This window comes from Lathamus discolor, chromosome 2 (genome assembly GCF_037157495.1).
Source record: "Lathamus discolor isolate bLatDis1 chromosome 2, bLatDis1.hap1, whole genome shotgun sequence".
In the NCBI taxonomy this organism is placed as follows: Eukaryota; Metazoa; Chordata; class Aves; order Psittaciformes; family Psittacidae; genus Lathamus; species Lathamus discolor.
In genome coordinates this window covers 67,596,445-67,623,062 of record NC_088885.1, presented here as the reverse complement: position 1 = coordinate 67,623,062, position 26,618 = coordinate 67,596,445, and the positions used below count along the sequence as shown (strand labels likewise).

The 26,618-nt window shown below is 42.7% G+C and overlaps 1 protein-coding gene across 1 annotated transcript in view; it reads right to left on the bottom strand.

Annotated features, from left to right (window-relative positions):
• Positions 1–113: 113 nt before the first annotated feature.
• The window catches only part of GFOD1 (Gfo/Idh/MocA-like oxidoreductase domain containing 1), a 75,923-nt gene continuing 49,418 nt past the window's right edge, over positions 114–26,618 (bottom strand). Inside the window, exon 2 of the mRNA XM_065667328.1 lies at positions 114–7,890. Within this exon, the coding sequence (XP_065523400.1) occupies positions 6,971–7,890 (920 nt within the window). The 3' untranslated portion in view covers positions 114–6,970. The remainder of the gene's footprint in view (positions 7,891–26,618) is intronic.

Here is a 26,618-nt window from a genome sequence, read left to right as displayed (position 1 = left end):
GTATTTTACTCAGATGTGCTGAACTTAACAGGCAAGCCAGAAACCAAAGGTGATGGTTACTGCCTCCCCCAGAAATACAACTGTGGGGAAAAACAACAGACAGCTGAGAGAGATCACATCCTTTTACGTCTTTATTTGCCACTTAAGATCCTTTTATTCCATCAATGCAAATATGCAGAACAGCAGGAAACCATGTTTTAAGCAGCACATACCAATTGGCTGAGAATAAACTAACTACATTCCCCAAGCAATGTAAAAGTAACAATGCACATCATCTTCCAGAAGAAGAAACAAACAGATATTGCAGCCGAGAGGCACAGCAGGCAGCTTCCGTACAAAGTAGTTTGGCTATTTAAAATGCTAGAACCAGCCCATGCCCATTTCTCCAACCCCACCCCCAAAGTCCTACTATAATTTAACCACTTTTTTTTTGCTATCTACATAATATATAAAATATAAACTCTGTTTACTTATAACACTTAACTTTTCTTGATAAATAGCTCTTTAAAATATCTACTGTACATATGTCCATGCGTTGACATTATATATATAGCATTTATATATATGTATGTATGTCTGAAAAACAATAAATATATACTTAATATTGACACAGCAACAAACTGACATATTCTCATTTTCAAAATCAAATAAAACCAGTACAGAGAGAAACACTGAGCGTTGCTTGTGAAACACAGCATAGCAGGGAGCTTTGATTCCTGCCCTGGCCAAGCATTCGCTATGCCATGTTCTTGAGCAGTTGTGATGTTGACATACTCTTTAATGAATCTCTGTTAAAAGTTACTTCAAGTTGTAGGTTAGGCACCCTGTATGCCATGTGTAACACAGACTGAGCGCAAGCTCAGCGGGAAACAAGGGAGACTCGCCTCGCAGCTTGCTGTGGAATGAGAAACAGAAAGAGGAGGGAAGCGAGTCTGACAGGTGGTGTAAAACGAAAATGAAGTCACAGACAGCACATGGCTGGAAGGTCATAAATAACGATGGTAAACAAATTAACAGAACTAAGTGCTTTTCAAGACGATGACTGGCACTGCTGCAAAACGTATCTTGATTATCTGTAGCCACCTCCATGTAATGAACTAGTTTTCCCACTGCCACGAGAAGACACAAATGAAACCCAGATGGCCAAATTCAGACGCTAGAAGCGGGGTCACTGCACGAAACTGTGAGCTGCAGGTTCAGAGCCAAACCTGCCCAAGGACAGCTGAATTCACTGAACGCCTTTGAACAATTCTATGATTCTAAACCTAATGGATGGGATTTTTTAAAGTATGAACTTAAACCAACAAACCAAAACAAAAAAAACCCAAGCAAAAACCCACACCCAACCCCAAACAGTTAATTTCATACAAGACATAATGAAAGATGGCTTTTTTTAACCTTTTCATTTCAAAACAGCAGTCTTTAAAAATGGAACTTAATCCTGAAAGAAAAAACTTAAGTGATCTTCTACAAACATGTTTTGTGTTCAGTTTTAGATTGACCATAGCCATTCTGTTTATTCATTTAACTTGAAAATGCTGAATAAAAGCTATTTCAGTTTGACCTAAGCTGATACCCTTCATTCCCCAACCCCAAGGCTTCAATTTGGCAGCTTTGAAAAGTTAGTTATTTCTTGCCTGGGCTCTGGCTTCATGCACTCAGTAAGTCATGAGGTTATGACATTAGTTCATGAATGCAGCATTATGTATAGTCCCATTTACTTAAAATTTGTTCTTTTTGTGAGCAAATGGAAGTGGGCAGTTATTGTTAAGGGGAAATTGTTTTTATTGGACAAACTTCATCCAGCAGCTCAAAGAGAGAGTAGGTTTTAAAGCAGACAAGACTGCCAATTATTATTCAGTCATACTTCATCTCTAAAATTTACAGACTTTGCTCCCCACAAGTAACAACTTCAACAACAACAACAACAAGAAACTGCTGTCCTGAATAATCCTACCACTTCTCAACAAGTCCTAGATATCCAGAGTCCCCTTCAGAGGTCAAAGAGTCCAGTGCATATGTACTTAAGGGTCCATCACTGGGCCACTGCAACTTCACAAAGGGGATGACAGAAGTCTGCTGGGTACTTTTAAACCCTTGTAAATACAGAACTTAACATTGAATTGACCTCATAATGTGCAACATTTTAAATTGAAGGCCATAGACAAAAGTCAAATATAAAAATTCCAGCAACAACAAATTCTGTCTTCAGTAATTTCTGAAGCTCTGCAAGGAACAACATCAAGATACCATGTTTACCTTTCCCCATTAATAAAATATGCGCTTTTTTTGGTAGATAAATGAGTAATTTTAAATTGTCTGGGTCTTTTCCACATTTGTATGGACACAGAAATAAACAAGGTAACAGAGGAACTTAATTGTCCTTGTGCTGTGACCACACACAGCAGAAAAAACTTCCCTTTTTTTGAATGGCTGAACTTCCAGGACAGCTGTTGACTTGCACAGTCACTGATTTGAAAGATATTCTAAAGAAGGAAACACTAAGCACAAAGTGGAGAGTGCCTCTGATTGCCTTATGCTGGCTGGGCAGGAATTTCTCATGCTTTCAGCCAAAGCAAAGGATGAACTCCACAGCAGCCCATCCTGAGCCTAAACTCACCTATGCATGCCCTGATTCTCTGCCATACTGGCTGCATGGGTAAGGGCGTATCATCTCTACTTGGCATTTTCTAACTACACAGCTAAAGTACTACTAAGTTAACACATGCACGATATTAGATACAGGAAACCCCAAGCTCTTGCAGAGTTCTTATTCCTCTACATAGGACTGAACTCAGCACTGAGGACGTGCATGGATCTAGCAGGAGAACAGAACAGATACTTCTTCCCAGAAGGCAGGGTCCCTTCTCAGGCTCCCAAACACAGAGATGGAGCAAGGCGGCTGCTGCTGTCACCCTCAGGAGGTTCAGCCCTCACCCTCTGCACACAACCAGCATATTCTCCCTGTTGGCACAAGCGTATAGGTACCAGACTGCAGGCACACTTTCTTGTCACTCCCTGCAGTCAGCACTCTCCCTTTAGACCCATGGAAGGAGTCATCTGTGCCCTGCTGTTGCACAGCATAGTCTTGCCCTACCCTTGCTGTAGACCACAGTGCAATTCCCATGGAAAATATGACATTGTTTTTCAGCTGACCATTGGAGCAGACCCCTACAGAGCAACAGAAGATTTCACAAGGGCTCACCCTTTGGCTCTTCTTGTCTTTGGCAACAGACCACAAGGTTCAGTGTCCTATGTGCACAAGTTGATAGCAAAGGAAAGAGCCTCTCCAGCAGCAGCCCTGTGTAAGAGGAATGACCACTTCTTACCTAGTGTATGAACAAGCTCAATGTGGGCTACTGTAAATTCCAGCAGTAGCCACAGTTTGGCTATTAGGCCTGCACCAATTCTAGCAGCATTCATCTCAAAACTTGTGGCACAGCATTAAAGAACAGCATTAAAAGTGCAATTCCAAATAATGTTTCCTGGTGTGGTACCACTTCTGACTTCAGTCAAGCACATGTCTGCTGCCCAATATTCCTAAACACACTCTGAACTCCAGAGGCTACTTAGGGCAATTCAATGTACTTTCAACTGTACCAAAAGAGCAGAGGGCTTGATGCTGCCAAGAAAGATCCGACTGTAAAGTAACAATTTATCAGAATAGTAATACAGATTCTATAAATGAACCAGTTCCTTCCTCCTCTAAGCCAGGTGGAAGATGAGTATCTTTACATTTGACACTACAGCACCTTCACCTCCTAGAGAATGGAAAAACGGACATACAATCCCGGACGTATGCAGTTACTGCTGCCATCCCAGTTAGATAACAACTTCACCTAATTCTAGCATAAGATCTCTATTGCTGTCAGAAGAGGAGGTCCCACCCTGCCCTGGTCATTCTGCCTGCCCCTCTGGGGTCAGCACTCTGGTTGCACAATGAGCTGTACAGGATGCAACCCATTTGCAAGCCAGTATTAATCCAAGCATCAGATGGCTATGGAACTAACGCATTAGATTTTCTTTCTGCTAAGCAGCACTGTCTGCATCAGTAAGTCTGCACAGTGGATAGATGATGCCCGTCAGCTAAGCCTTTGGATCCAGGACAGAAAGGTTGAGCTCAGTAGTACTGTCCCTACACACTGTGTCTCCCCTGGAGCTGTTCACTGCAGGGCTTCTTCAGGCTGTCATCACAAAACCCAGAAAGATACAAAAAAAAAAAAAAAAAAAGAACATACAGACAGGAAAAACTGCCAACATCTGTGAACTAAAACTAGGTGCAAAGACTTGAACAGCAATTCCAGCATGGCTGCCAAACCACTAAGAAGCAAGACTCACACACATTTTGGTCCATGTTTAGTTCCAGATTTGGATGATGTTTAACAGGACATGGTTAATTATCCATCGGGCTTGCATTCATGAGTTGAACTAGCCACTGTTTTCAATAAAAGGCTTTTGCCTTACTATATGTAAGCTCCCTTGATCCTCTTGGAGCTAATTCCATTTTTCAGGAGAGAGAAAGAGGTATGATTTCTTGATCAAACTCTCTCTTCTGTATTTCTCTGTGTTCTTTTTACGGCAGGAACTGGATAGCTTGGTATACCACAATTACAATGGGAAGTTCCTGTTGGCACAAATACTACCTCAGGAATTCTCAGAGAAATCCAGTTTTAGGAAGAACATCCAAACTTGTCAAGGGCTGCTTCCAAGAAGGAATGATAAAAGCTTGCCTGAGGTCTTAGCAGAAGCAGTCAACCTCAGAGACAGTTGCTAGAACTGGCAGAACAACATGGATAGAAACAATTCTCCATTAGGGTGCGGTTCTGCAGTATTACATTATTCCTTCATCAGTCACACTATTACACTTTGGGGAATGTTTCAGGAAGGGTTACGCATACACTCTTCAGAAATCAAGCACACATTAATAATTTTGGGGTGGGAGTCAAGTTTCCTAGCTTTAGCCATCTGAAAATTTAGAAGCCAGGACTCTCTGCAAAGAACAGGACTTTCCAGTAGGCATCTTCTTCTATATTCATCTTAGAACGAACTGAGTCAGCCTTTGGAGAGCTTGTTCTGTATTGACTACTGTGTCCTTGTACAGCTGATCGGGACAAGACACTTGACTTTCAGCTGGCTCAAATCAGATGAGATGAACCACACTATTGACACCTTCCTGTTCAAAAACATGAAGCTCTAGAACTAGGCATAGGACAGGCAGAAGCATACAGCAGTCAGAGAGAGTAATTTGTAGGAGAAGCCCTAGAGAAGACCTTAGTGCTTCTAAAAATAGCAGGACTTTGAGTGCTTTAAATAAAAAATATAAATTATTCTGACCGTTCTCTTTCCAACCTAAAATGGCAACACTACTGTGATGGCCTGGAGAAATAGCATCATATTTTCTCCTCTTATTTACCGCTCGTTCAAATGTTCTCTTCTTTCCCCTAGTCAAAATTAACAGAAAACCCTGAAAAGGTTTTTTTCCTCAAGTTTGATATAATTTAGTGCTATATGCTTGTGTTCTACTTTTTTTTTCCTATCTGACAACGTAGCACTGTAAACACATATGCACTGGAGCAGCTTTATGCAGAATATCAGTATCCCTGTTCACTGGGATAAGTCATGTGCCTTTCATTACGTTCTTTCAAGAATATATTCTCAAAAGAATATATTATTTCAAGACTGCAATCTAAAATATTAACAAGAACAGGACAAGCATACTAAAGGAGTATGCACCCTGCCCTGATGACAGGGAACGATTACTACAGTATCAGTAGCTGGCGCCTTTAAGGAGGTGAAGAGGTGAGGGTCTTATTTAATTTTTTCCCCTGGAAATGGACAGGAAATTTTGTCATTCCTTTTGTTTTTCACTCACACTCAGCACTTGGAAGTGAAAGCTTCTGGGTTGAGCTGTATCAAATTAATTGTCAGTGTGTATCTCTGAAGTGTGAGTTCACAAAGGTTTAAAAGAACACTGCTTGTCTGAGCATCAGTTTCAGGTTGTATTTCTACTGTTTTCCACCTAACACCAAAATGAGCAATGAATTCACTCAAAAGTCAGTTCCAGACACAGGAAATTATGTGTAAACCTCTATAAGACTAGCCTGAGTTCAGCTGTATAATAAAACCCAGTATCACTAGTACATCATGCCGTTTGCCATCCATGAAAGTTTTGCACAACCCATTTTGATCAACAAATCTGCACAGTTAACATTGAAGCCTACTGGGAGCTCGCAGAAGACCCTCTTCCAATAGCAGGGCACGCACTGTGGTTGAGGACTGCTTTGTTTTAAAAGCCACACATTCTCCTATTTAACTGTGCTTTAAAAAAAACAAAAAAAAAAACCCTAAAAAACCAACAAGAAAACAAAACAAAACCCAACTAGTTAAACCAACACAGAGAACCTCCTAACAAACTGTGTGAAAAGTGAGCTGCCGAGATTTTCCATATCACACGACACTTTCACACGAAGTCCTATTATTCTGTGTGTTGGTCAGAGGTGTAGTACTACAGCATGGTGGTGTCAGCTGTCATGGTAGGAACCATTCATGTCAGACATGCCAGACAATACAGAAAATTTAATGACATGACAGTACCTTCACAGCCCTCTGGTAGGTAAGGAAAATCTAAAAGGATCTTCCCAACCTTTCACAGTAAACACAATTGGATAATCTAAAGCACCTGCAAGCAGGAGGTGAGTCCATGATATCTCTTTCCCATCAGCCAGCTAATACTGTTACCAAAACAGTTACGTTATGTCAGCTCTTCAATCTCCTATCTGTTTTGGGGCATTTCAGAGGACCTTATCATTTTGGCATTTAGCCACCAACAGATTTAGTTGATCCACACACCGTATTTCCTTCTCCTGTATCCTCAGCTGTTTCTAAGATGCCCAAACCCTTCACAGGGTCTGAATTACCATTTCCTACAAGAGCTGTCTGGTTCCTATTCTTTCCTAGGAGCAGAGAGGAGCTAGCAGTACAGAGACATCCTGCTCTTCCGCATGGCTTCGCTGATTAAATATGCCGGGCTCAGTTCCGGCTCCTCGGTCATGATTGAAATGTTCTGCCACTCCCCCAGCTGGTTGGACTTTTTAATGGTGTCCACAACACACAGGGCATACAGACAGTCGTCAAAAGTGGCAGCCATCGTAAGGGGCCTCCCGTCCCAGGTCCTCCTGTCATCCTGATCCTCAAATGCCTGCCTGACAGCTTGAACCATCTTAATGGTGCCCCGGAGGTAGGGGGAAGGGATGTCACTGAAGGCTTTCTCCGGAAGTAAGGAGTTGCTGACTGGTGTGGAGTCCTTTAGAAGGAGCTCCCGCTGAGGAGAGCTGTTGCTCTGTCCATAGAGATCAGTGCCTATTACAGTCAGCCGCCCTGCTGAACCCACCACAATAATGTCTTGTTTGAACTCCCCTGGGACGTTGAAGTTGAGCGTCACAGTGCAGCACACGCCGCCTTCCAACACCATCTGAAACGTACAGAAGTCGTCACTGGTGATCTGCCGTATCCCCTTGATGTGGTCTGTCTGCTTCACAAAGGTCTTGAGCAACCCGTGCACTTTCACAGCCTTCTGGCTGGTGAGGAAGGTCAGGAGGTCAATGATATAGGTGCCAACAGAGTGCAAGCCTCCACCTCCCATCAGGTCATCACAGCTCCAGTTGTACTTCTTGCCTAGCAGGCTCCCGCTGTGAACCTGCACCTCGCACACCAGCAGCTCCCCTACGTAACCCTCCTGAATCAGCTGCTTCATCTTCACGAACGCAGGCAGGAAGCGCAACACATTCCCCATGATGCTCATCAGCTTTGGGTAATAATGAGCCGCAGTCATCATCCTAAAGGCATCCAGGGGAGTCGCCGTTCGGTCACAGATGACATTTTTTCCAATGCCTGAAAAACAGTTAAAAAAAAAAAAAATCAACAAAAATACATGGCTAAGTAAGCTGAAAGCCAAGGCTATTCTCCAACACTAAGCTAAGGAGAAAGATCCTTGAAAGAAGTAAACATTTCAATACGGTGTTAACGGCACAAAGAACCCCTCTGGTGTGTTTCCAAAACGCACACAGAAGTTTCTTCACCACAGTATCCCTTTCTATTTTCAAAATGCACTCCTGTCTAAAAACGGCACAAAGCTGAGGGCCTGGACAGCTAAGAAATTAAGCTAAGGTGAGGTGGGCCGTTACTCCCCATTTGCCACCTTCTAGAAGCAGGTACAGAACCATCCACCCCCACTCAGCCAGCTCACAGACACCTCTTCTGTGATAACCTGCCTCTGTGTGGGCCTCTGAGAACTGAATCTGAGCTTCAGATGGAATTCCCTGAAGCATGAGTAACACAACCCCATGTATACAGTAACTTAACACAGTAGATATTGAAGTCTGGGCTTGTCTTCTCAGTGGACTTGTCCCATTCAGTGGATCTTTCCCACTCAGACTCTTTAAGTGGCTCTGACCGGAGAGAGAGGAAAGCACTGGGCTTGTTGCTTGATTTAAATGTAGAAACTGCTTCTCATTTATAAAAGTCTATGCTATTCTGACAGTGGCACTCTTATTTTTTGAAGCAGCTCTGCTGAAATGTCAACAGCACATCCATGGTGCCAAGGGAGAGCCACGATTGCTCTAAACCAGGTCAAACGTAGCTGTGACAATCTGTTCCCTCACAAAATTGCCCATATGGGCACACTGTTTACTGAAGCTGGCACAGTGCTCCTGTTTTATCTGGCCATCAAGGTGTGCAACTCAATGCAGTGCAGGCTGAGATGCCTGAATAATGGTTTTATTATTGATTCCTCCTCATCAAATACTTTCACTCTGTACCCATACACACATATAGTGGCAGAGTCTCCAGTTTCCTTTTTAGTTGCATACACGCTTAATGAGCAACATTAGATGAGCTATAAAACTCCTTATAGCATCAATAAAATCTCTGCCTTGAGAGCCTCAGGCTATAGCTGGGCCTGGCACTTAGAGGAGCTGAATCTGAATCCTGTCTGCTGGAGCCTAGATGAATAAATCTAGTTACTTGTTAAATTGCTCTGTGTTTTGATTCCTTTTCCCTTCAGATAGGTGAGAAATCCCTTTTTCTTTAAAGGGCTGTTATGAGGATAAAATTTTACATGTTTTGAAGCTGTTTGGATGAAGTCATATAAATACAGACAGATGGCACAGATCTGTCTGAGCCCACTTACATGAATATTTAACAGCCTGACTGGAAGAAGAAGGGGGTCACAGTCCAAACATTCAGTAACCAGCTTATCCACACTGCCTATTCCTAGTCTTTGTCTGCTGCTATTTGAGTATCTGAAACGGGAGGGAGGGCTGTCACCACTGAAGTGGCAGTCACACCTAGTTAACACCCAAGAAGGGAAAGATCTTCCTTCAACTTGCGCCTATTTACCTTGCACTTAATGAGATAATTAGAGGCGTACTTATTTTCCTCTTGTATTAGGTAGGAATCCTCTATTCAGTGGCCATGGTCTTCCCTTCTCAGTTTCCTCTCTCATCTTCACACACTGCTACTGGTGACTGAGATGACATTTTCAACCTTATAGCACTTCTTTTCCTGCTTCTGAATATTTTTTTCCTGCTCTTGATACTGAAGAAAGCATTCATCCACCTGCCCTATATTCCTCTAACTGGTAGCTCCAGCTATGTCACTTGATACAGATCACTAATATAACAGTCCTTGAGTTACACAGACTCTTTGCAGAGAGATTTTAGCCTGGCAAATCAGTTCTCAAAATAAGGGCAATCTTAGACAAAACTTACCTACAGCCAAACCTTCCTGAAACAGTCATTTTCCTCCTAGAGAATACATGCGTATTACGCCATCATCTGACCTGTTCACCACAGATCCACCAAGCATCACTTTCCGCTCCAGTTCAGCTTGCATCATTCTGCCTCACAGACGCCTGCCACATTTTATCTGGGGTCTCTGCAGGCACTAATTTCTCAAGATACACAGCTCTACACATGTGCTTGCGAGAAAAAAGATCTGCTTTCAATGAGAAATTGCAGCCTGGGGACAATCCTTTTGCTCTGTGCTCAGTGCTGTGCACAGTGGGGGTCAGTCCTTCACTGTGTGGGGCAGGAAACACTTGGGACTGTCACAATCTGAGTACCAAATTATGATTATAAATATAAAAGAGAAACCTATGGGCTTTTCTTACATCCCTTACATTCAAGAATCCCTTACGTTCAAGAAATATTGCCATTAGAATCAGTGTAAGTCAGACACTCATACAGAGAAAAGGGAAGAGCTCTAAATATTTGTATGGAGACAGTGAAAACGTGAAGTCGTATACTTACTCCTTCCACCATTTCAACGTTTTTGGAAAGATTGAAAGCTTTTAATTACAGCAAATCCAAAATGCAAATGTTCTGAGAGCCTTCCTGCCTCTGCGTATGCTGATAATACATGCTGTGTTCTCATCCCTATCAGGAATTTAAACAGGTTTTTGCTTGGTGCCCAGAAAGCTTTTATATTCTATTAAAGCTCGTGCAGGTTCTTTCAGCATGACACTGCTTAGCACTCGAGTCTGTGCACACTAGAGATCTCTGTCTTCTCTCTAGCCGCAAATCTGCAAGCAGCGACATTAGCTTTCTTGAAGCAGGGAGAGAACATGAAAGGTTTGCTTAATTTAATTTACAGAAATATGCTGGTGTGTTTATGCAGCTAGAATAAGAAACAGGCACATCAACACACCCCTGTTTTCTGCTCTCTTTCCTCTGCTCCCTTCTCAAAGGAGAAGGAAAAAAGACACCTTCCCTTTGAGCCATCTTTTATAAGCAGCGACAGCAGAGCAGAGGGCAGTGTGCAAGGCAAACCTCCCTTCCCAACACTGGCAGTCATTACAAGGTGTGCTCTGACTGCAGGTGCTGCAGGGGGATTCTCTGGGAACTGACCCCCTTCTCCTGGTTAGGGTTTAATCCTGTCCACTTTTGTACAAGATTCTCTAAGAAAGGATAAATTATTACCACTTGTCATTCTTCCAGTGTGTTTTGCCATTTCACACATCTTTGCAAAACACATCACAGCAGATAGCAGAAACTTCACTAATTACATAAAAGCAGTCAGCTTCTCTTAGCAAGAAAGTGAAATGCATTTGTCCATGGTGATAAGTAACAGAGTTGAATATATCTCATCATATGAAAGAATACACACCCCTTCCACAAGCATCACGAAATCTGGTCTACAATGCTACAGCTCCCAATCAGGCAACTTTGGAACATTGATCTCTTCAGTTCTTAAGTAAAATGAAGAAGAAAAATAAGTACAGGGCATCCTATTTGATGCCTATGCACAACCTTCACACCAGTCTCTTTGCCTTGCTGTGCTTCCAAGAGACAAAGCGTTGCAGAGCAGGTGGTAAGTAATGTGACATGGGATTTCTCGGACTGGCACGCAACAGGGAGGGCTCACTCCTGGCCAGACTGAGTCCAAAGCTGAAATTGGGCAGTGCACCTCCTAGCAAAGCTGCTGAAGCTGACTCTCTGAAGTCCACCCACAGCTGTCATGCAGGACTTCAGTCTGAGACGCACTCCATGACCCACTGCTCCAGTCACAGAAGGCCAGAATTGCAAAGAACCCACATTAACAGGCACTGTGCCATGGGGTCAGTGAGCTGCCCTTGGCCACAGGCATGGTGCCATGAGGTGGAAGCCATTTTAGACCAGTTAGGTCTGCTGCCCTGAGCCCATTTATCTTCTCCTGCCAGGAAAGGACAAAAACCAGGAAAAAACAAATAATGGTAGAGCTGGAGGATGTCCATCCATGAGACAGATGAGATCCCTAGACCAATGACTTACATATAACTCACTTTAGCAGTCCTTAAAAATGTGAATTGACATAAGTCTGAGCAAAATGACACAAGAGAATTTAACTTCTAGGTGTGGGTGCTAAAGACTGAAAGATGGCAACATCTGATGACTGCTTTTTTCTTCTTTATAACGCATCAAGGTTTTCAGAGCAGGTCCACATCACAAAACCACTACTAACACTAGTGTCTTCTCACTTCTCAGTTTCTCACAAGGAAGGTTAAAGGCTATGTAGCCCATCTTGACTATTCTTTATCTTCCAGGGTGCATGTATCACCCAAGCCAAACCTTAACTATTTAGATGCCAATCTGCCTTTATTTTAAGAAGGTTATTTAAGGAACATGCCTTGGAAGAAGCAGGTATCTAACCAACTCTCTAGAAGCAGCTGAGCAAATACAAAAAGAAGATGGAACTGTCTATGCTGTCACTGGTGCTACCATTCATTTGGATGAAGGTTTCTCTTAGCACCTTATGCTGGAAAGTCAAATTGTAGCCAGGACCTAATGGCTTGTCACGCACCTCACAGTAATTATTTCTGTCAGGAAGTCAAGTGATATATTTGCAAACCTCAGAAAAAGGAAGCCCGTGCGATATGGAGATAATTCTGAAAGCCAGGCAGCACAGAAGTGACTGGTGAGTGGATACAGTCCTAGGTGGTAGAACATGCAATATTTCCATGTAAATGCAGGGGAAGAGTAAGGAGCTCCCAAGTCTGAAATGCCTGGCATCTGCAGCTCTTCATTTTACAGGCAGTTCTAGCTCCTTGGCTACGAGCAGCCCAAGCTTCTTTGTCCCTGTACCAGCCCTGTGCTACACATGCTAAAACCGAGCAGAACTCCTGGGCCCACAGTCAGGGAGGACAGCACCGCTGTAACCAGTACAGGCTTCAACTCCAAAACCTGCAATGTCAGCTTTTTTTTCCATCTGTTCTGATTGTTTCAAGTAAGGACAGAAACATTTTCACATAAAAACCTCCAACTAATTAAAAGAAGTGTCTGTTGCCGAACTGAGGTAAGACCAGTCCTCTGTTCAGCTCAGGACAGGAGGCCCAATATTTTCTCCTCCTCCTATTCACAAGAAAATCCAAAAGGCTGTATTTGGAGTCTGGGCATATAATCAAAATCTTCACTGGCACCAGAAAGATTCATTAGTTAGCAGTCGCGACCTATTGCTCTTGGTCAGGACGAGAGCAAGAGAAGTGGAAAATGAGGTTTTGATGGACTAACCTAAATTAGGCAGCAGAAATTTACATTTCTAAAGCTAAAGAGAAACTGGCAACATGCAAGGAACAGTCTGAGAGCTGCAGCAAATACAGGAGTAGTGGACGACCATGTTCACCATGGTATTTCAAATGGATGAGCTCAAAAATTTTTATCAGATTTTAGTATCTTCTTCAAACACGTTTTTATTTTTGAAAGAACAAGCTAATACAAAATTACATTCCAAATGATAGCAATTTACATTACCCCTACTATGGTTATAATAAATAAATATGGGCAAATTTTTCTCCTCAGATGTTGACCATTGAAGCTGCTGTTGTTGCCTTTGGATCCTATGCAGAATCAGAAGGGAAATCATCTTTGGCACTCAGTTCCGTTCATGGCTTGTAAGACGTTGCAATGATACACACTGTACGATTAGCTGCAATCAGATCACAGTTTCCACCCTAATGCATTTTGACATGGTTTGTAAATACAAAACAATATGAAGAGTATCTCATTAACATTTTCCCAGCATTGTAACACTGAAAAACTGAGATATTCAGTTACTTTTATAAATAAGAAATACAGCTGCTTTTATAAATGTGGTCAAACCAACAAACCAAAAGTAGCAAGTTTCATTAAAAGGCTATAGTTTGCTATGAAACAGTTGTTTTGGCCATACAAACAAAAGACCTTTCCTTAGAAATATCAAAAGCCACAGCCAAACCAAATGGCTTAAATCAAAAGTCGCTGCCTCTCATTTAAATAGTTGATATACAGCAATTTGTTCTCTGCACATATGCACACAAATTGTCAACTCCGTGGTTTTGCACAGAATCCATCTCAGAAACTATGTGAGGTGCTGGGAGCCATCGTGTGGCTCCCCACAGCTAAGCTGATGTTTGATACAAGCTGAGTATCAGCAGAACTGCTCCCATGCAGTTTTGCATGCTCCCATACTAGGCAGAGATTGCTTTGTGATACTAACTGTGTTAGCTGATAGTACTACTGCAACGCCACTGGATATTCAGAAAACGTCCTTCTGTTTTATCTTGCATAAATTGAGTTCTGGTGGAGGCTGTAATTTAGGCAGGACCTCAGAAACATCTTCTCAGTTACCTTACTGACTCATTACAATACTTAAACACTCGGAACAAATTAATGACTCCTTAAGAAACCCAGAAGAAAATATGAGACCTGATCCATAACTGCACTGAGCCCTTGACTACAGAGGAGGCTCACGGGCCTGAAAGCAGGTGACACTTTCTGTTTCAGCACTGTCTTTGTGACAGCCTCACGGTCATAGTCCCTTTTGTATGAAGCTGGAACAAACCAGATCAAGACTATTCCATATTTCTAGCATGTATGTAACTAAGGAGAGACACACAACACTGAGAGTGCCTCTCAGAAATTATATGCAAATACAGAACTCGAAGGCAGAAGTAGCTCATACATTCACTGTTATTTTAAGCTTTGACAGCTGGGGTGGTTCTTCAGTTACTCAGAGATGCAGCAACGGTATAATCACTTTAGCCTGCAACATGCATGTTAAGCCATTGGCATCATAATTCATGATTTTCTGATCTATTCTTCAATCACCACAATGTTGTTTGGTGAGCAGCACCAATAATGCTTTAATTACAGCTCTGCCAAAGGTTCCTTTGCCCACTCAGCTGCAGATGATGACTATAAGGATGCCTTGGCCCCTGGATTTTAGAAGCAGGGAATGCCCTGCTCCCCAGGCACAGTTTCCAAACAGTCTCAACAGAAAGTGCTTCTTTTGTTTGGCTGCCTCATCATGAAACTGCTGTAAGGCCTTGAAAGATAATGTGCTCATTATGAAGCTAGTCTGGGTGCTAGAGCAATGGGAAGGGACTGGCAGCCTGGGTGTAGGGAAGATCCAGGTGAAGCCCTAGATAGTCCTGCTTTCCTCTTGGGGGCTTCTAGGGGAACTAAAGGCAGCCACAGGGGTATTCTGGAGTCACTGCAGATGAGCAGGCAGCACCAGGGGTTGAGCAGAGAAAAGTGGGAAGATGGCCAATGAAACGGAGAAGGGCAGAGGAGAGAGAACGGAAAGGGAGAATGCTACAAGCTGGAAAGGAGGATACTGGAAGGGGCTGGTGCAAACAGCCCATAGGAACTCCTGCCACAGCCAGCCCCAGTCGGCATCAGCAACATCCCCAGTCCTCAGAGGCCCATCCTAAAAGGCTCTCTTTCGTCCAGTATTCATGTGAGCCCTGCTAGCATCTTTTCTGCAGACAAAAAAAAAAAAAAAACAAACCAACAACAATGGAGGAGAGAGAAACAGATTTCAGAGAACATCAGTACCCAAAGACTGGACAGGAGAGAGGGACGATGAAAAAGCATCCACACTAAAACAGTGATATGCATGCGAGTTAAGCTGTATGTACATCAGGCTAAAGAAATGTAATACCAGGACAGGCTAGTCTATGAGGCTGCTATCATTTTCTGATGCATTACATGTGGAGATGTGTGAATCACATACTGTGTAGTGAATAAAAGCTTTTAAATCTCTCAGAACATGGTCTAAATAAATATGGATATGTACATTTCTAACAGGAGGAATGGGAAGCCTGATGAGAAAAGGCTCCTCTGCTCTGGGAGTTATTTCTGGGCCATCTCATAAAAACAATTACTCAGGTGATTTGAAAACCTTTTCACAGGAGGAGGATGTTTTTATTGATGCATAGAGGTGTCTCTGCTGCTATTAGACACTGCTACTGTTGATATTGTGATATAGTGATAATTACAGTAACAATATGAACAATGATTGTATTTATTGTATTCAGTGCATGATCTGTCACTCACTTCCTGAAGTGGCATGAAAAACACATTTATTTCAATCAATACATCTGCCGCGGAAAACTGATGGCAAGACAATGTTTCTTTGAGGAACCCTTATTTAACAAAACTTTTGACAAGGAGATAAATCTGGATGATGAATGCCTAACAAGATTGGCATTAGTCACAGCTCCAACATTGGCCAAGGCAATCTTTGCTAATCACAGATATGTATAGCTGTTGCAAAAAAACACGTTACTATAGCATAATGAGTCATAGCTCATGAACTGATTCATATTATCAGGGCATGTGTGTATTGCTAGTCTGCTGCAAGTGTGAAGGAAAATAACAGTGACTGAAGGAGCATATTTTCCTTTGCAGCCGAAACAGACGGCAAATGCACACTGGGAGTAATACAGCGCCCTGCTGACAAGCAACAGCTCATTTGGCTGCAGCAAATCAATAGCTTATACAGATTTTACAAACCCTGCATCTCTTCCTCTGCATCAGAAACATTATGAAGCAAAAGAACACATGCACTGTTCTATTTTATCATCAACTGGGGTGAGACGCACTTCACAAATATTTGATGAGAAATTCTATACAGTAAAGAGGCAGGTGCCAAATTGTACATACCACCACCAAAGCGAGGGCCTCAGTTCATGCACCTAATTCTGACCCTGGTGCATCACACCATGATTCCAGTTTTTAGACTGGCTTATCCTCACTTATACAACCTCTTTTCCATGTAACTGCTTTGAGAACAGAAACCTGAACAATCAAAAACATCGGAAAAAAGGTATTTATGACTGCCTCTGCCTTGGCTGCCCTGTAACAATAGGTTAAACCAAAGTCCACTCAGATGACTACCTGCACAATGAAAAGAAACCCTGCAGGCACCCTGTAGCGATATATGAGCAGTATCTCCGTCAACAGTTTAGGTGTCACCCAGTTAACAACTCACAAGCAGCTCACACAAATGGTGTGGGAACTGCAAGCAGGCTCAACAAGTAAGAAGGTCAACACAAGCTGTGAACTTACAGACGTGGTTTCAGCTGGGTTAGCAGTCTGTAAAACCATTTGAGGAAATGGAAAAACAGGGAACAGGTCTGTCTTGAAACAGGAAGAGATATGTTGGGTTCTTTGTAGATAACTGCTGAGCTGTGGTGCCTAGGCTGGGAAATAACCCCTGCTGACTCCAAGAGATTATAATGATGCCTGCAGGTAAGTATGTGCCATCTAAGCAGAACCAAGGTGGTTCATGAGGATGAAAGAAGACTGTAATGATGATATCAATTTTCATTATGTATTAATATTGCCACTAACTTTTATTTGCATAGGGGCTGTGATTAGGGTTATGGGCTGGGACCATGTCTTGCATTTGTTACTATTACTGTAGGTATAAATGCTGCTGTAGCCGTATTCAAGGCACAGTGCTTTTGTGCTTGATACTGGACTCAGGGTTGCTTCATATATTTTTAGGTAGTCCTGTAACGAGCAGGGAGTTGGATTTGATGATCATTATGGGTCCCTTTCAACTTGAGATCTTCTATGATTCTATGATATATAGAATCTCCTGCAAAAATCTTACGTACCTTATACGATTTTGACAACATGCTGACTTGAAGGTACATTTTCTCATACATCCATATGAATTTTTGATTGCTTGTTCTGTTAGTTTGGCTAGCTGGGGCCTTTGATTTGGGAGTATAAAGCACCTGCATCACTAAATCCATAGGCAATGTGTTTGAGCACAAAGAAAGCAACCAAATCTTGCATTAATTTCTGTGCACACTTTGCAAGGCAAAGCAGAGCAAAACTCTCTAGCCCTTTCCTAACATGGGCTAGAGTTTGATGATTACTTTATATCCCACCTGGCATGTCATTCTGATCTCTTCTCTGTAGGCATTTATGCAAATAACAATACTGGAGACTGAAGTAAATTAAGTTCTTAGTATTAACTATTTAAAAACCTTTAACTGCTGGGAAATCTAGAGGAGGGGCAAATACACCCTGACAAACCAGCTACTTGCACACTACAAGAAAATGCTTCAGGGGTCCCAGCTGGAGATTATCGCTCCAGGCATCTGAAACATGCTCAGACTTACATTCCCTGAGCCCTACTTGGATGCTTTCCATGTTCTCCTATGCCCTTGGGAAAGAGTATATGGGACAACCATGCGACTTTCCCAAACTTCTGTTCCATTTTTTTTTTATCTTCAAATCCCCATCAAAACTGTAGGGTCACATCCCTGATGAGTACTTCCCTGTGAAAGAAAAAAACATTAGAAGTCTCTCACTAGGTACTCAAACTAAGAAAGGAAAACCATTCTATTTAGACCTTATTCAAGCAAACACTCATTTCAATGGGATTTCATTTGTTTTAGGACTAAATAAAAAACTTGGTGAAAATTTCTGTATTTGGTCCTTCATTTGTTCCAATTACTCTTACTCCTTCTACTCAACCTCCAGAACAAAACACATGCCATCAGTCCAGTATAATACCTTTCCTTTCCGCAGTAACGACATCACAGGGCAATCACAACCCATAGTCAATCACTAGTCTCCTGAGGCATTATTATCTGTATTTAAATATGTTTCTTTCCATGTTAGCTGACAACAAGTAAATGCCCAGCTGTTGTAAAGGCTTTGGAAGGATTAGGAAATCAGGCAGTTCAATTTTCTTTCAGCTTGCCTTTCCATCACAGAATTGTTTATGCTTACTGAGTCAGATAAATTTATGGCTGATAATTAGAGTTAATTTTCTTTATGTTTCCCTTGCTTATCCTTTCTACCCCCATTAAAACTAGCAAGTTGTAATGGGGTACTAAATAATAAACTGACAAAAGATAAACATCAGACTGATGCTGGTAAGTAATTAATGCAGTCAGCCTTGGTGAGGCCGCATCTGGAATATTGTGTCCAGTTCTGGGCCCCTCAATTCAAGAAGGACAGGGAATTGCTTGAAGGAGTCCAGCGCAGAGCCACAAAGATGATTAAGGGAGTGGAACATCTCCCTTATGAGGAGAGGCTGAGGGAGCTGGGTCTCTTTAGCTTGGAGAAGAGGAGACTGAGGGGTGACCTCATCAATGTTTACAAATATGTAAAGGGTAGGTGTCAGGATGATGGAGCTAGGCTTTTTTCAGTGATATCCAGTGATAGGACAAGGGGCAATGGGTGTAAACTGGAGCATAGGAAGTTCCACGTTAACATCAGGAAGAACTTCTTTACTGTAAGAGTGACAGAGCACTGGAACAGGTTGCCCAGGGGGGTTGTGGAGTCTCCTACACTGGAGATATTCAAGGCCCGCCTGGACAAGTTCCTGTGTGATGTACTGTAGGTTACCCTGCTCTTGCAGGGGGGTTGGACTAGATGATCTTTTTAGGTCCCTTCCAACCCTTGGGATTCTGTGATTCTGTGATTCTGTGATTATTTTGGCAGATTTGCACAGGATTCAAGAAGCTTTATGAACATTGAAAAATTACATCTCATCAGCCAAGTGATGGGGAAAGTGAACGGAAATCCAAGTCTTACTAAAAAAAAAACAAACAACAAAACAAACCCAACCTTAGGAGTTGCAGTGTCAGATCCTATCTGTATCTCACATGGCATCACTGTGCAGAGCACCAAACCCTGTCCTCTACCTGCACTTCATATTTCAGGATTGTTTTTCTTGAATAAACATTCAGTGATACTCTGTGTGAGATGCACTGCAGTTTCTAATATAGCCCTTTCTACATGATTATATGAAGCATCAGCTTCACTACTTAACCCAAACAGTGCTCCAAACATTTTCCCCAACCTTATTTCTCTGCAATATTTTCAGCTGGAGTATTTCTATTTCTTTTCCTCCCCAGTGAAGTTTGAAGGTTCTCTGTGCTGAAGAAAATGTGTGTCAGCCCTGAAGTGCTGAATGAATGGAGCTTGCATCTGACCTAATTTTCTGATTTCTGAGTGGTTAAAATAATTTCTTAAATCATTACTCATCTTCCCAAATACTGTACTGACTATAGACACCAAAGCACCCAGCTATGGACTTGGATGCTCTAACGTAACTGGACGCATTTGAAAACTGCACCCATGCACCCACAATTTTGACTTATATACTAATTTGACAATTAGTATATAAGCACATGCAAACAGATGCAAACAGATGCATACAGATGCAGAGAAAAGAATGTGAAAGGGAGTCCCTTTCACATACATAAATACAAGTACATGGCAGTTAGAGGTGAACAGTATCATTACATTCAGTAGTGACTGTATGCACACTCTGCGTGTTTCTCTGTGCATCTGCATGTACAGGCTCACACCATAAATCTCATCATCTCCTTCAAGTATACAGCTGCAAAAATTGGAAATGTCCACTTATAATTGCTGGGCAAACCTACTAGAGCCAATAAAGCTGTGCCTAGCAGTGGAACCAGATTTTCCAGAGCAATTTTAAGTTATGCAAGGATGGATGAAGACCAGGTTGCACAACATGTTTTGGGAAGGAGAATGTTCTCTCAGTGGTTTCATACTCATTGTGTCAGTAGGTCCCCTCTCTGCTCACTGAGTGGCACCAGCAGCAGGGCTGGAGAGGGCAGTATAACTGCACCACTCTCAAGAATGGCCACAGCAGAGAGGAGGAAAAACACCGGCAGTAAATGTGTCAAAATAAAGTAGCTCATCTGGACCAACCTAAGGCTGCTTTTTCTGTCTGCTTGTTTCTGGTGTGTCATTTCACCAGGATCTGGGAGAGTACAAAAGCATATACACAACAGTCGATCTGCAGGATCTGTCCACCTCAACAAAGGTTGCCTAAGACTATTCACAGATGAGACCATGGCTTGATTCTTCACAGCTTCTTATTTCTGCTTCATGGTCTAAGTCCTCTGCCCAGACCAGGAGTAGTTTTTATGTCTTGACAAGACCAGCAAGGGTAAGGACCACACAACACACAGGTGAAGAAAACAAGTTAGCTTGGCCCACACAAGAAAATCAAGCCAGTTTGATTAAAATGCTGATTGTAATTAAATACTTTTGTTGGGATGCTGTCAAGCCAAAATATGTCCTCATAAAAGACCCCCATCTCTCAGAGTCAACATTGAGCAGCACAGCTCTATCCTAGATGTGACTGAGTCTGGTTGCTTTAGTCCAGCCCCATTCCCATTTTTAATGCGAATTTTGATTATGAATTTTATAGCGAGTTGGCATCAGGCCTCAGCAAGTTTCAGGTCAAACTTGTCCTCAGCCATAATACCATTAAAGTGGTCATGCTGGCCATCAGTCTGGCTCTTTGAGCAACCCAGTCAATGGTACAGCAGTGAAGAGATGACAAGCAAACTGTGGTTTGAACTAACTACACTTTTCATTAATTTCCCACCCAAAACTACTGTGTAATTCCCAGGTTCTTGGAGGAACATCTAAATAAACTATAAAGCCACCCCTAAAAGGCTCTAGCCTTACAATCAGTGTACTTTCTCAGGTAGTATTTTATCCCTGTCAGTGAGAGCTAAGTGCCACTAAAGAGCAGCCATAAACCCATTCTGAAAAGCAGCAGTAAGAATGGATCCAAGTGAATCAGCAATTCCAGCTACGTGAGATGCTGACATCGTGCTTCCCTGGCTCCAACCCGGGGTCCATAAGAAGGATGAATGTTTGATTAATTACTCCCCAGACTGCAGAGCTTATACAAGAACTAAGGACTCAGCAGCAGCCCAACCAGCTGACTCAGATAGCAATAACTCATCGGATGCAATCTGCCTCGATGCCAGATTGCCCTGTCTGCAGTCAATCTGCAGTCTAATCCTCCCAAAAGGGTTTCTTGGAAAATGCTATTCATGCTCACGCTGGCTCAGTGTACACTGGACACGGCACAGCTACATCATAGTAGCACCTGAAGCCATATTTCACTGCACTTTTCCACAGCTTGCTTTAATGGAGACTGGGAACACCACTTCTCCACCAGTGAAACTCTGCTGGAAAACAAGTAAACTCTGGAAAGTTTCACTGCTCCGTTCAGTAGGCTGGATCTAGTCAGTAAGAGTAGTTCAACTTGACATATTCTTCACCAACCTCAATGCCTGGCTTTGCTGCATTTGTACCGTAATCCCAGGACCCTCTTGCACTACATGTTCCTCCAGCACACAATGGAAAACAAGCCCCTATTCACAATGGGCTTTGTTTTACCACACACATGCTGAATACTTGGACTGAGAAGAAAATGTGGGTAATTCCTCTCACTGTGCCATCTTCAGACCAGACCTTCTGCGCTATGGGAGCTGCCCTGACCTCACTGAAAGGCAATGTTCAGACCTCATCCCTCTGAAGACCCAGGAGAACTTGAAGTAATATACCAAGGGCAGGAACTTAAAAGGGGCAGGAGATCTCATGCACTTAACCTGTGCCACAGTGGGTGAAAGAAATGTAATTTTTTTATCCACCTACAATCTTGCAAGTACATATATGATTCAACAAAGAATAAAATACCTGTAAAGTAGGTCAGTAATTCTTGCACTTAACATTCAGTAATACCCGCACTCACATTTCCTTTGAGAAGCTGCATAACGCACTGATCTCCAAGGAAAAGGAGGGCACAAAGCATTTGCAAGTGAGTAAGAATCACTTTATTTCTGAACAACAGTATGCAGCTAGAAACCTACAGCCCTTCAACTACTGCATTTTTCTGTCACAGATTTGGCTCGGATTCCTATGTGAAACAGCCCTAGAATGATTTTCATCAACCTAGTAACACTGTTTTCCCCAAATATGTGCTATTTTCTACCTGGCGCCCCTACAGAAGAAGAATGAACAAGAAGTCTTGAGGAGAAATCTCACAGTGGGTACAGACAGTTTTCACTGTAAGTCCTATTGAGATGCTGACTCTGATTGATCTTCTCACAGAGCACCTTACCACTCAAACACAGTGACTAAGGAGGCCCAGGGTTGGGATGCTAGAAACAAGCTTGGGCTAATTAACTGTATTTTCTGACTGCAGTGTTCTTTTGCCCTGCTGGATACTCAAAGGCCAGGACTGGTTCCTCTGATTAACAGTACCTCATAATGAAATAAAAAGGAAAGCTGCAGGCTAAAGAAAAATGGATTTTTGTCAGCAAGGATTTGCTCTTGGCAAATAATTATCATTGCCAATGTTAAAAGGAGATTGTGAATTAACTACAGCAGACATAAAAAATAAATTTGGAAAAAAGCTTTCAATAATTGCAGTGCATATGTCAAATGGAAATTACTCCAATTTGCATAGCTCTGCAGTCACATCATGCAATATCTCAAGTGGCTTCATAATAACAAGCTTGTATCTTTAAAATCATTTAATATAGCCCAGGGTTTTAATAACCCAAAAGACACTTCAGGAAGTACAAGACAGAAAAATTTAGCCTGGGATTCTTCATTTTCCTAGGCCATGTCTACACACAGTTCATTATTTCATAACAATGCATTTAAAAATGTGCCGTACCCACCCCCAAGCACACTTGGTTTTACTGATAAAAAGTACTTTATAATGGTTTGGCATATTTGGATAGGTCATCTTTATTCCCATATAACCAGCCACATTAGAAGCCACACCACTGCAACTGTGTATGTAAAACATCGCATCCAAATGTCTACGCGAGGACTAATTTCCATGCAGGTCAGACAGTTTGTTGGAAGGTCTGTTATTACCTGCAATGTGCTTCAGTCTGAAGTTTCCGGTTAGAAAAATAAATGTGACTTAATGTGGGTGGATTTAAGACAAGAGCTTTGCTCTGTACTCCAGGCAAGGATCCAGATCATGAGCCATCAGAGAACACTTCTTGGCCAGTCACACAAGGGTGCTACTTGGGTCTTGTGTGTCAAGGCACTGATTCCAAATTCATATGTTTGTTGCTGCTTAGGAATGGTGGAAAGTTATTAAAACCACTCTCATACTTCCCCTTTCATTTATGACTCCAGCATATTTAACCTTAAACTGAGAATCCCCATATGCCAAACAGAAAGCTCCATAGGACATATCAGAGCTATGCTTATTGCCCCTCCGGTGTCATAATTTACTTTCACCTCAACTTAAGAGTCTTTACCTGTACCTGCCACAGAAAAAATGGGGAGTTATATTATCCCTTTGTAGAAACAAGGATAACCAACAGGTAATTACAGAAAGCAGCCACAGGTCAATTAAAGACCACAGTTCACTCACGGATCTCAAAGCACCGCACTCAAAGCCAAGCAGGTACCATCTTCCCATTGCAAAGACAGAGGAAGGAGGTCTCAAGAAGTTTCATGATTTCTCTTGGAATAGGTATTGTGAAAGTGGCAAAAGCAACAAGAATCTAACCACTTCCTTCCCTAGTAACCTTTCTGCACCTGCAGGAATTGTGCCATCCTTTCAGCTCTTCCATCCAATTTTGCTCTCATTTCTGCTTTTCTTTTTTATAAAAAAAATCTGTATCTGCACTTAGCAGATTGTTGGAATATCTCAACTTCCTGTGTTAAAAGCAATTTCTGTTTAGCTGGCAGTGAAAGACCAAGCCTCAATAGTAGGAATGCTAGTCTAACTGCCTAAGGGCAGGGATTTTGCATGCAAAAAACCACCAGCCTCTTGTTCTCCTTCCTTCACACACTTGGCTGTGGGTGCCATGCAGGCAGGGGGCAATACTAGCTGCAGGCTATAGTCACCCCTGGCTATTTGCCTCTACACCAGCATGTGGAGAGAATGGGGAGGATTCCCAAGACAGGAAGCCTCCCAAAACCATGGCAGAAACACCCTTTGGCTGTGGTTACACCCATCAGCAGCAACAAGGGGCCAGTCAGTCACGCTGTTAGGCACTGGGTACAAGAGGTTATTTGCAATGTACCTTCTATTCCAGCCTCCCACCAGTGGCTCCTCAGCCAAGCGCACGCACCAGGGGTCTGAACCTGCGGTTCCTCTCATACTGAGCAGGATTACTATTGCAACAACACATCATCAGGAGGGTAAAACCAACCTGTCTCACAATGGTCTAATCCCAGCTCACATTCCCTATTAGTGGGTGAACAATCCAGTGCTTGGTGAATTCTGCTTCACAATGATAGGAAGAGCCGACTTCCCTATTGCCTAAGCACCCTTTTTTCCAACCAGATTTGCATATCCCACTTGCCCTTGGTCATCGTGCTTGCAGTAAGCGTTGTTAAAGCCCTTCCCAAATTTTCACTCGCGAAGCCAGGCCATCAACCAAATGTTCTATTCCGGTGCTTCCAGCTAAGGGTTAATATTTACCCCACCTAACCAGAAATGGACAGAGTGCCAAACACAGGAGAGGAGAGGCCGATCAGCAGCTCAGCCCCATGACTCAGTGCACCAGGAGGGAGACGCCAAAACAACTATTGTTGTTTCTCATGAGGCAAGGCTGGCCCGAACACAGCACCACAGGGTACTCAGCTGCTCAGAGAGCTGCAGTAATCAGTTTCCCCTCCAAACTCAAATTCATCTTAGTAATAGCAGACTGCCTGCTTTTAGCCTGTGAAAAGCATGGTGGCCTGGGTGAAACAATAGGCTCCCCCTCCCTCCTGGCATTCAGCAACAAAGCATGACCATCATCAAAACCACTTTTGACAAGACCAGTGCCTGCCCTCAGGGCCCTCCTAGCAGGATAGCTGGGGCAAAAGCAGAGGCCAGCAGCCAGCCCCAGGCTCAAGGCACAGGCAGTATGCTCATGCAGCTCTACCTGGCACCACATCAGCTGTCCCGACCACAAGCATTTTGGTTTCCCAGGTTTATCGGCCTAAGAGCAAACTTTTTTAAGTAGCACTGTAAACTGAAGAGGTGTTTTTGTTGCAGGAGTCCTACCAAATGCTGCAATGAAAATACAGCCAGCATACCTTTGGACCACACTGTGTATTGAGTGCTGCTTGCATCACTGGCGCTGCTGCCCTGGAAGAGAAATGACTTGGCAGATGTTAACAGAGAGATTGTCCTGCTGCCAGTTGTTAGAGGGGTGCTGGAGCAGAGGCTGCTCACATCTCCAGAAGCTCAGACTACCAAAAGACAAACTACTTGATCTTTAGGGATTTTTTACATGTGCTTCAAAAATACTGCATGCATTTTGTATGCTGCTTGGATATTTAGATTCCTTAAGTGGGGTTTTGTCCACTGCAAGCGTGTTTTGTTTCAAAAATCCTTTTTCTAAACTGTGCAGCCTGTGTTTGTCCTCGAGGCCTGACAGGACACAAAATGTGGCAACACACTGGAACAGCCTCTCTGCTGCAAGCTCCAATCTGCACTAGAGCAGCACATTTAACAGAGCAGTTTTCCACTTCTGTAATATGTCACCACAGTAATGCAAATTTCTTTAGCTTGGACAAGCCTGAACTTTACTGTTACGCTACAGGTGTGGCTTCCAACTAACAAAACTATTTCTAACGCAACACTGAAGACAAATGGAGCACATGCATGTCCTGATGCCAGTGTTTTACACTACAACAGGTTTCAGTTGGCTCTGTGACACAGAAAAGAAGCTGGGCTTCCCAGAAATTTGGATGGTTCCCTTCTGATTCACATCCAGTTGGGCTCTCCTTTGGAAAAATTGTGTTGTTCATTCTTAACAAAACTGGCCTCCAGAGCCTTCAGAGAATATTTTGCTCTCCAACTGCATGGTTTAGGAGCTTCTGTTGTTGTCACTGTTGGTTTGACTCATCTAAAATTGTCCCTTCCACCATGAGATCTGACAAAATACAGAAATTTGGTCACCTGGTCAAAATATTCTGCTGAGGGGAAGCGATGCCAGTTCCAGCTCATCTCTTCCTCCCGTTTTTATTTCAGAAAAGGCTCTAACGCATCCC